This window comes from Danio aesculapii, chromosome 23 (genome assembly GCF_903798145.1).
Source record: "Danio aesculapii chromosome 23, fDanAes4.1, whole genome shotgun sequence".
Taxonomy (NCBI): domain Eukaryota; kingdom Metazoa; phylum Chordata; class Actinopteri; order Cypriniformes; family Danionidae; genus Danio; species Danio aesculapii.
The window spans coordinates 14,161,109-14,172,727 of record NC_079457.1 but is presented as its reverse complement, the minus strand read 5'-3'; the positions used below and the strand labels follow the sequence as shown (position 1 = coordinate 14,172,727).

The following is an 11,619-nucleotide window of genomic DNA, read 5'->3' as shown; positions in this document are numbered from 1 at the left end:
CATTTGTCTGGTGTCTGAATTGCTTTGTGTCATTCATTAATATTGTAAGATGTTGTGTTAAATACCATGCTAGAATATAGTTAAAGATGCACGTATATCTAAAACACAATTCACAATACACTTAGTTAACCTTTTGAGAGTACAAGAAGCCAACATTAATATTATCAGTGATACATGTACATTCAATTCATCTTTATTTCTCTAGCGCTTCTACAATGTAGATTGTGTCAAAGCAGCTTAACATAGAAGTTCTAGTAAATTAAAATCGTGTCAGTCCAGTTTTCAGAGTTGAAGTTCAGTTTAGTTCAGTTCAGTGTGGTTTAAATTTCACTGCTGAAAGTCCAAACACTGAAGAGCAAATCCATTGATGCGCAGCTCCACAAGTCCCAAACCAAGCAAGCCAGTGGTAAGGAACAAACTTCACCAATTGACGAAAATGAAGGAAAAAACCTTGAGTGAAACCAGGCTCGGTTGGGCATGACCATTTCTCCTGTGGCCAAACTTCTTGTGCAGAGCTGCAGTCTCGGGGCCGGAGGCTGGAGAACACTGGACATCCATCGTGGAGAAGCTGCAGGTGTGAGTAGGTCACCGGCGGGTGTTCATGCTGGCCCACAAGATCAATGCGCAGACTCGTCTGTCACTGGTGACTTTCAGGAATCGGTCTCATGCTCTTCTCTCCCCTATGACCACCTCAGCATCTGCTCAGGATACGGCCTGGTCTAGGATTATGGAAACTTCGGGATAATGAAAAACAGACTAATATAAGCATAGATGCTGTTCAAATTATAATGTCTTTTGGGAGGTGATCCTGGCTCTGGTTACCCTAATTAATATAACCTAACAAGAGGATTTGGATTTCAAAAGCATTTGTGTTTTATGTGTTTGCTAATACAAAGAGATGTGTCTATAATCTAGTTTTAAACTGACAGAGTGTGTCTGCTTCTCGAACTGTGCTAGGAAGACTGTTCCAGTGCTTTGGTGCCAGATATGAGAAAAATCTACCGCCTACAGTTGATTTTGATACTAATACTTATTATTAAAGGATTTTCAGCTTAGTTGGTTTGCCTTTCAGGCAAGGCTAGGCAAGTTTACTTAAATAGCACATTTTATACACAATGGTAATTCAAAGTGCTTTACACATCTAAAGTAAAATGTATTTGTTTTTAGCATTTAGCTCAACCCTCATAGCAGGGAGTTTTTTTTTTTGTTTTTGGCAAGCGCTTGATTTATAAATCATGAACAGTTCTGGAGAATTTTTGGTCAGTACTTATATAAAATTAACAAAAATTATAATCATTTTGTTTAAACTTTTAGAGAAATAGCTTGCATCAAGTATTTTTGAAGTCATTTGTTTCAAAACTTCACAATTTATGTTGCTATAAGTGTGGATAAAAGCATATCAGAGTGTAAATGGAAGTGCTTTTTTTACTCAGAGTAATGAGTATACTGAAGCATCTTATTGATTTTGTGTAATAATAAGAAGTGCTGAGTAAACAGAACGCAAATGAACAGAACGCCTTAAGGACTACAAATCCCAGAGATCTCTACTCCCATCGGCGTTATATCCCGAAATTCGATTGGCTCGTCGTATTGTCATTCGCCAATGGCGTTTTAGAATACTGCTTCTTACAAACAGCGCTTCTCAACGGTAAGATGTGAATCTGTCAAACATATTGCGTGTTTACGGAGTTACTTGTATTCGTTTCAATTAAAAAGTGAAATATCTATCTTCGAACACAGCTCCATTAACGAGACTGTAGCAAAAAGCAATGGGATCCGGAGAAAGCACGACTAGGAGAGTTTCTTTCGGCCTAGATGAGGATGACAGGGTGAGGATTCTGCGTGGAGTGAAGGTAATCCAACATCCCATATTTACTATTTACTTGTAACGTTATTATTATTATCAGGCTTGCTGGTTATGTACGATAATATTTGTTTCCGAGGGACTGAATATGCCCTCAGATTAGCCCAATGCCCTTCAGTGAATGGGACACGTTATTTCAGAATAGGACACATGGGTGTTTCATGTGTCAGTTCGCAAAAACATTAACACGAAGCTATTTTTCTTCTTCTGCAGACTTCATAATATTAATTTATGGTTATTGACAGTCGTGTCCTCGGGGTCGGATAAACTGTTTCTGCTTCGGAATTTTGGTGGGAATGGAATTTAGTTATCTATTTTCACCCTCCGGTGTGCAGAAGTGTAATTGAATTAAGACAGGTGTTTGGTCCTGTCTGGAAGTGAAATAGTTTTACAAGATTACCCACGCTTAGTGGAGTTTACAGACTCGTTTGCCTTGGAGAGGTTGAATCTTTCAAGTGAATCGAATCTTTAAATGGCAGTTGTCACAGCTTCGCCATTAGGTCAGATGAGGACAAGTGTTTTGATGTTGTAATCAATTTATTATTTTTATTTGATCATTTATTGCAATTCAAATAATTGCAAAGAATTTTTAAATACAAAAGTTGCTGTACTAAAGAAAGGAAACCTAACGTAATATGGAATATAATCCAAATCCAACAGGTGAGATGATACACGATAAAGCATATTCATAATGAATATTAAATGTGGTACTGTTGGATGGATTTGAATCATTTTCTTGTTGATAAATTGTTTAAATAGAAGTTTAGTTCCTGTTTATATAACTAGGTCCACAATAGTGATCTGATTTTGTAATTAATTAACGTTTGTAACATGTATGGTTTTCTTATTGAAACATGTATGGTTTTCTTATTGAACCTCAACCCCTGTTGGTAATTTTTGGTACCAGCCCTAAAAATATTGTGCTTAAAGAAAAAATATGTAGAGTAATTGCTTTCACCTCACTATTGTCAAGGCATTTAATTCTTCTCTATTTGAAAAAAAAAAAAACAAAAACAAAAAACAAACAGAGCCCCCAACACATAGTAAGTGGATCAAAGACATGATGTATTTTATTCAGCTTGGAAAAATCTAATTTACTCTCAGAAGTTCATTCATTCATTTTCTTTTCAGCTTAGTCCCTTTATTAATCTGGGCTTGCCACAGCGGAATGAATCACCAATTTATCCAGCACATGTTCTATGCAGCGGATGCCCTTCCAGCAGCAACCCAACACTGGGAAACACCCAAACAATCTTGCACACACTCTCATACGCCATGGACAATTTAGCTTATTAAATTTATCTGTATTGCATATATTTGGACTGTGGGGGAAACCGGAGCACCCAGAGGAAACCTGTGCCTCAGAGGTTCAAAAAGTGAACTTTTTGAAACATGGTCTCCCTTTCTTACATATGTTGACAATTTACAATTCTTAGAGGAGAAGATTTAATCCCACACAATCTCCAAAGCCCTCTCCCCTTTCCGTGTAATGCTTTTCACAATGGGCTTGCTTGTAATAAAGGTATACAGAACCTTTCTGCTGTTACACACTAAATGGTGCGCTTTTTTATGTGCATCATATATCTTTGGTATTTTCCTTTTTACATTTTCCTTTTTTAAATTTATTTATTCGTTATTACTGTATTGTAGTTGTGGATTCACCCTATACGTACATTTGCTGTGCATTTGTATGACATTTCAGAACTTTGATGTTTGCAGACTGTTAGCTATGTGTCTCTTCTGTTAAAGCCACAAAGGGGAAATTAGTGTTGGGGATATTTACTATATTATATATATATATATATATATATAAATATAATTTTTTTTGACTGTCTGTTTTGTGCAGATTTATAAAATAAATCCTATCTATTATTATTTTTTAAAAAACAAACAATTAATGTTTGTATGGAAAAATGCATTTTTTTGGCATTTAATTGGCTTACTAATTATAATTATTAATTTGCTTAAAAACAACCTAAGCATTCTTATGTTTTCTTCAATAAGTTTGCAAATCTTTATCAATATTCCAGAAATAACCTGTGTAACTTTAGAAATGATACATTGACAAAAAGGAAGCTATATTTTTTTCACTATATCCATGATTGTTTATCAGTCTGTAGATAAAACGACACATTAATACTATAAATTCTGTGTTAATTAATTTTGCATATGTACAGTTGAAGTCAGAATTATTAACCCCCCTGAATTATTAGCCCCTCTATTTATTTTTCCCCAATTTCAGTTTAACAGAGAGATTTTTTTTCAACACATTTCTAAACATAATAGTTTTAATAACTCATTTTAATAACTGATTTATTTTATCTTTGCCATGATGACAGTAAATAATATTTGATTAGATATTTTTCAAGACACTTCTATACAGCTTAAAGTGACATTAAGAGGCTTAACTAGGTTAATTAGGTTAACTATGCAGGTTAGGGTAATTAGGCAAGTCATTGTATAATGATGGTTTGTTCTGTAGACTATCGAAAAAAAAAATAGCTTAAAGGGGCTAATAATTTTGACCTTAAAATGTTTTTTAAAAAAATTTAAAACTGCTTTTATTCTAGCCGAAATAAAGACTTTCTCCAGAAGAAAAAATATGATCAGACATACTGTGAAAATTTCTTTGTTAAACATCATTTGGAAAATATTTAAAATAGAAAAAAAAAGTTCAAAGAGGGTTTAATATACAGGTATCTGATTTCAACTGTATATTTATCTGTCACTTTTCTACATTTGTGTACTCAGCTGTCTGAAGACGTCCTACAGCGCATGAGGAACATCAATGCAGATCCGAGACCACCTGCCAACAATAAAGAAAACCAAGGTATGACATTATTACTGCCTCTCCATCCATAATTGTTTGCTGCTCATATTGGCTTTGCACTATTATACAAGATTTTTTTATAATGAAAAATGAAAAAACTTTCACCAGGACAAATTTTAAGCTGTTGATCAAATATTGAATTGAAAAATCATATTTATCTTTTAGTATACAGTTTTTGTGAATTTATTTATTTATTTCTATTGATGTATTTGTTTGTGTATCATCTCTTATTAAAATATGAAGTTGTTCTTATCATGTTATGTTTTTATAAATTGATCTTCCCATGATGGCAATTGATCTTGCTGATGTGGCAATAAATAAATCAACATTCACTTTTCTTTGTTGAACTGTAAAATCATTAATTTGTAATGCAAGTTTAGAATTATTTACATTTTAATTGAATCCTGCAGGCCATCAAACTCGAACATCCAGCACATCAGACGCACAAGCTCCAAAAACACAGGCCAAAACGACATTTCCCGACTCTAAAGAGGAGCTCAAAAAGAGGTACTTAAGTCCAGATGTGAAATCTAAATGTTGAAAATAAATTAATTTTATTTAGTAATACATAAGTGGATTTAAATAATTTGATAAAATGCTATTATATTACAAATGTGATATTAAAATTCATCAAATTAAGTAAGGTAACATTAAAAAAGGCAAGTTTATTTATATAGCACATTTCATACACAATGGTAATTCTTACCATTCAGGTAAGTACTTTACATAAACAGGAATAAAAAAAGCAAGAAAAAAATGATTAAAACAATTAAAAATGATTAAAAATAGATAAAAATGTGTTAAAACAGGTTTTAATTGAATGAAAAAGAAAAGAAAGACACAATATTGCGATCTGTCGGACGTAGCACAGTGCTCATTCAGTAAAGGCACAGCTAAACAGATGTGTTTTCAGTCTTGATTTGAATGTGCCTAATGTTGAAGCACACCTAATCATTTCTGGAAGCTGATTCCAGCAGCGAGGGGCATAGTAGCTGAAGGCCGATTCATCCTGCTTTGAATGAACTTTTGGAATTTCTGCGTGACTTGATCCTAATGATCTGAGTGATCGGTTAGGTTTGTATTCAGTGAGCATATCTGTAATGTATTGCGGTCCTAGGCTATTTAGTGATTTATAGACAAGTAATAATACTTTAAAATATATTCTTAATGTAAGTGGGAGCCAGTGTAAAAACCTGAGGACAGGTTTGATGTGCTCGGTGTGTCTTTTTGGGAAGGCCGGTGAGAAGTCCATTACAGTAATCTGCCCTGCTGGTGATAAAAGCATGAACAAGTTTCTTCAAGTCTTCACTGGAAACAAAGCAGCTAATTTTTGAAGCATTTTTGAGATGATAGTATGCTGATTTACTTACTGCTTTGACATGACTACTCAAACTTGGATCTGACTCCAGAATAACACAGACATTATTTACCTTATTTTTTGTTGTTTGAGCCGAGGGATGCATTCACCTTAAGAACCTCTTCTCTGTTCCCAAATGCAATGAAGAAAGTTTTGGCACATCCAACTGTTAATTTCATCAGTGCATTGGCAGAGGGTTTCAATGGGGCTGTAGTCATTAGGCAATAGGGCTAAGTAGATCTGCGTCAAAAAGTAAAGTAAGTTAGTCATCTTTACAGTGTTGAATCACTTCATGCAAATCTGTCGCAGGTGTAAAAAAAACTGACATTTTACACCAATTTATGTTGCATCATAAATGATAAATTCTGTTAATAAATTTTGCATACATTGTGTACTCAGCTGTCTGAAGATAATAATGCATCTATCAGAGCAGACCAGTTATAAATAAATAAATAAATAAATAATAGCTCTCAATTTAAACAAATTATTTTCCAAATCTTACAATAAATTGCTCTAGTAAATACTATAGTAAATTAGTCTTCTGTACAATGTTGAATCACCTCATGCAAATTTGTCGCAGGTGTAAAAAAAAAATTGACATTTTCAACCAATTCATGTTGGATTTTAAAAATCATGCTTCTAATATGACAATACATGTGTCAGTCGACTAGTATATCTAATGTACTGCTCATAAAAATCACACATGTAGTGTAGTGTTGCTCCCAAAAGGGCAGAGACTGCAATTAGAATAGGATTCACTTTTTCCTGGATGCAGTTCAAGTGTGAATCATGAAGTGACAAACAAAGGACGAAACACTGACATGCAGTGGTAGGATTGAGAACTGCAGCGAGTGAGTCATGGCTTGGCAACAGGCTTGTAAATCAAGCGGTGTGTGTGTTTCTGCACAGGTATGAGCAGCAGCAGGCCATTATACAGGAGGAATTGGCTCGCATCGCACGCAAAGAGAGAGAGGCGGCGCGGCAGGACATCAGTCGAGCGGTGCAGAGAGAGCGAGCACAGACGCGGCAGGAGTCTGAGAGAGCCAAACAGCTGGTGAGACTCTTCTGCAAACACTTCAGCACAGCACAGTACTTCAGGACTGAAGTATAACGACACACGCAAACACACTCTGACTCTACTGCGTCCCGAGGCAGCCGGCTTAAATGCCGTGCATAATGTAGGCGGCAAACACATTGCAGTGAATTTCAATAGATATATTGGAAGAAATTTATGAAAGTTTAAAACCACTTGAGTGCTGGGAAATAAATTTTTTTAATTAGCTTTCTATTTAATATTTTAAATGTAATATTTGAATTCAGCTTCATGTTGTCTTATTGCAGTGTTTAGAAATGACACTTTTGTAATAGCTTTTTCTAAATGTACAATATGTTTTATAGAAATCAGAAATCAGAAGAGCTTTATTGCCAGGTATGTTCACACATACTAGGAATTTGTTTTCGTGACAGAGCTTCTACAGTGCAACAGGATTACAGAGACAGGACAAAAAACAGATAATACTTCTATTTTTTTAAAAATATATTTAAGTAGTGAGTGCAAATATACAGATTGACAAGTGTACAGTATGTACATGTTTATTACTATATACAACGTTATATGTGCAGCTGTTATGTGCAAATTGGCATGTAAAGTGTGTTGTTAAATAAGTGTATATGTGTATAAAAGTGTATGGCAAGTAGTGATGTTGGTTCCACAATTATTATCATCAAGTGTTCATGAGATGGATTGCCTGAGGGAAGAAACTGTTTCTGTGTCGGGCTGTTCTGGTGCGCAGTGCTCTGTAGCGTCGACCAGAAGGTAAAAGTTCAAAGAGGCAGTGTGCTGGGTGTGAGGGGTCCAGAGTGATTTTGGCAGCCCTTCTGCTCGCTCTGGATAAGTACAGTTCTTGGGGAGTAGGAAGGGTTGTACCAGTGATTCGCTCAGCAGTCCGAACTATTCGACGTAGTCTTTGGAGGTCGTATTTAGTAGCTGAGTTAAACCAGACAGTTATTGATGTGCAGATGACTGATTCAATGATGGAGGTGTAGAACTGTTTCAGCAGCTCCTTTGGGAAGTTAAACTTCCTCAGCTGACGAAGAAAGTACAGCCTCTGTTGAGCTTTTTTGACAATGGAGTCAATGTGAGTGTCCCACTTCAGGTCCTGAGAGATGGTGGTGCCCAGGAACCTGAATGACTCCACTGCTGCCACAATGCTGTCCATGATGCTCAGTGGGGGGAGAGCAGGGGGGTTTCTCCTGAAGTCTACTATCATCTCCACTGTTTTGAGCGTGTTGAGCTCCAGGTTGTTGTGGCTACACCAGACAGCCAACTCCTTAACCTCCTGTCTGTAAACAGACTCGTCACCGTCCTGAATGAGGCCAATAAGTGTGTTGTCGTCTGCAAACTTCAAGAGCTTCACAGAGGAGTCTTTTGAAGTGCAGTCATTCGTGTATAATAATGTTAAAAAATAACAATTGTATGTTTAGAAAAAGGTATCACAAAAGATTCTTATAAACACAGACATAAGACAACAATATGAGGCTAAATTCAAATATTAAGTTTTAAAAATATTAGTTTTTCTTGATTGCTAAAACAATTTCTGAACTCCATTTTATTACACCATTAAACACAAAACCTCATCTTCAAGCACTATTAACAAAACCTCTGACTTCTCATTTCTTTTGCCTCAAAACAGTTTTGCCTGTGTTTAAAATCAAGCACTGCTCTCAGATAATAATAATACACAATGGGATCAAAATGACATACTAAAATGCCACACTAAAAGGGACACACATATATATATATTAAAAGGGACACACACACACACACATGTGTGTATATATATATATATATATATATTTTTTTTTATTAATGCTGTTCTTTTGATTCCTCAGTTCATCAGCAGATCATTGATGTTTTTTAACATTGATATTGTAATAAGAAATATTTATTGAGTACCGTATTAAATGTTTAAGATCCCCTGGAGTACTTTTTTTTGAGAGTTTAACAGATTTGTGTGTGTTGAGCATCATTTAGAACAATCTTAACACCTGTCAGCTTTAATCGTGGGGAAAACTGGATCATTTTGAGCTTTTGTTGGCTAATATCTTCTGGGTTTAAAGTAATTTTTGGAGCGGTATCAAAATCGGTGGCGTTGTGCAAATCTGCAAGTGTTTGATGCCAAATTTGCAAATAACAGCGTTCGTGTTTTACCGTCATGCTTTTAAATAAAAACGCTAAAGTAAAAAACTCAATTTCGCTATCCATAATCCATAATAATAACTCCTGTATAGTAGTCCCACAATATACTTTCAGATCTGTCTGAAATGAAATGCCACTCGAATTTTACAGTGTGTGGGATAATGTTAATGTTGTTTTCTTGTGTTTGCATGAAAACATGAATATGGCCATGATGTAAATGCACTGTACAGTTATGAGCTTATTGCCACATTATATAGTTATGATAACATGATATTGTTACCTTCAGTGATTTCCTGAAGGTAAATACCAAATAAATAATGCAACTGGAATGACTACAGCAGCAATCGTTATCATCGATTTCATATGAAGTACGAAACTGCGATGACATGATGATGGGTGTGGGTGTGGGTGTTGTAGTGGTCTCCCCTTTCTTAGGAGTAAATTTTGAAGCCCTTCCCCTTCACACTCTGTTTCAAGGGCCAAGGGGAAGGTGTAGGGATACAAAAATAGAAATGGGATTGGGCCTAACTTTAGTTTGATTTCTACTAACAGTTTCAGTTCACTTCAACGTTGCTTTTGGTGACTTTTGCTTGCTTCACATTCATCTATATCCAGCCAGCCAAACTAGTTCTGTGTTGCATAAATACTTACAAATGTAAAAATTAATAAGTATTCTTATCTGGCTTCATTTTCCGGTTTGAAAGTTTTTCTTTTAAATCAAGTCCCGGAGGCGAGGAGCACTTGGCCCGGTCAAGTCCCCGTCTGAGAAACATTCCGCTGCTCTCTTGACACGGGTGAAATTGGCTTTTTTGAATTCCACTCAGTTTTTTCCCCCCCTTTGTCCCGTCTTCCACTTTCTCTCATCCACTTATTCTAGTCCTTTAGGGATTGTGTCCCTCATTCACCTTATCTAGTCAATAAGAGTTACACGTCGCACGTGTCGACATCTCGTAGACGTGGGATTGAAAAACGTTGTGTGATGTAGTACATGTCGTCCCATGCCCGAGGATCCTGTGGTATGTCTTGTTGGTGTGTGTCTTATCTAAGCTCTGACATGTTCTGGACACTTAATAGAAAAAGCTTCCCCTGGGCTCAAGCTTTGAAGAGTAAACGCGTGTGTGTGTGTGTGTGTGGATGCAGGTAGCGAACGTTATTATGTATCAATTCTCAGTTAATTCCTGAACATTGCTCAGTCTTTAAACCTTTCTGCCTTATTAGCAGACGTGTGAGCATACATACTGATGTCATTCGGATGTTTATATGGAGTTAGAGCTGCACAATATATTGTTTCAGCATTGATATCGCAATGTGTGCGTCTGCAATAGTCACATCGCAAGATAGGCAATGTTGAGTTGAAATAATAGATGACCAGAAACGACAAGGTCGAAACACACGAGATTTGTGGAGACACTGCTGAATTGAACTATAATAGAGTGAGTTTATTATATTCATGTGTTTTTAAGGCTTATGACTGTGAGCATTTTAGGAGGGTTTAATAAAGAATTATTTAATTGAATTATTTATATGATCAAGACTATGCAATGCTATTTTACATTCGGTTATTGCATTTCTGTACCCAAATACTGTTAGACTCTCCCCAGAAAACCATAAAGAATGTATGTATTTCACTGTAATATTTGCTCCATTGTGTTTATTTATGAATGTACTTTATTTGTTATACGTATGTAACAAAATTAAATTAAAATATATTTATAATTCACTTCCCTAATAGAGCTATTTAAGTCATTTGGTAACATTGTATTTATATCACAGAAAAAAAAAAATATCGCAATGTCAAATTTTTCCAATATCATGCAGCCCTAGTTGTCATCACGAGTTTGTTAATAGATTCTAAAGTGAGTTTGCTTTACAATCCAGATTTTACATTTGACATTAGTATAAATAAAATAAATAAATAAATAAATAAGTTATAGCAAAAACATATTTAAAACTTATATTCAACATAATTACCATGACTGATTAGTTTTTTTATAGATTTGTAATGTAATGAAATATCATAATAAGCCTGTACACTACCTGACAAAAGTCTTGTTGTTTATCCCAGTTGTAAAAGCAACAAATAATAACTTGACTTCTAGTTGATCATTTAGAAAAGTGGCAGATGGTAGATTTTTCAGATGAATCATCTGTTGAACTGCATCCCAATCAACACAAATACTGCAGAAGACCTATTGGAACCCAGATGGACCCAAGATTCTTGGAGAAATCAGTCAAGTTTGGTGAAGGAAATATGGGGGCGTGCGAGAGATCTGCAGAGTGGATGGCAACATCAGCAGCCTGAGTTATCAAGACATTTGTGCTCCCCATTACATTACAAACCACAGGAGAGGGCAAATTCTTTAGCAGGA

The 11,619-nt window shown here is 35.5% G+C and overlaps 1 protein-coding gene across 3 annotated transcripts in view; it reads left to right on the top strand.

Annotated features, from left to right (window-relative positions):
* Nucleotides 1–1,575: 1,575 nt before the first annotated feature.
* chchd6a (coiled-coil-helix-coiled-coil-helix domain containing 6a) overlaps nucleotides 1,576–11,619 on the top strand; it is a 133,685-nt gene continuing 123,641 nt past the window's right edge. For 2 of the 3 annotated variants that reach the window (XM_056449711.1, XM_056449709.1), the window contains exons 1-4: nucleotides 1,655–1,853; nucleotides 4,616–4,694; nucleotides 5,105–5,201; nucleotides 6,961–7,105. In XM_056449711.1, the coding sequence (XP_056305686.1) occupies nucleotides 1,770–1,853; nucleotides 4,616–4,694; nucleotides 5,105–5,201; nucleotides 6,961–7,105 (405 nt within the window). In that variant the 5' untranslated portion in view covers nucleotides 1,655–1,769. The other variant, XM_056449708.1, reaches the window with a different exon arrangement.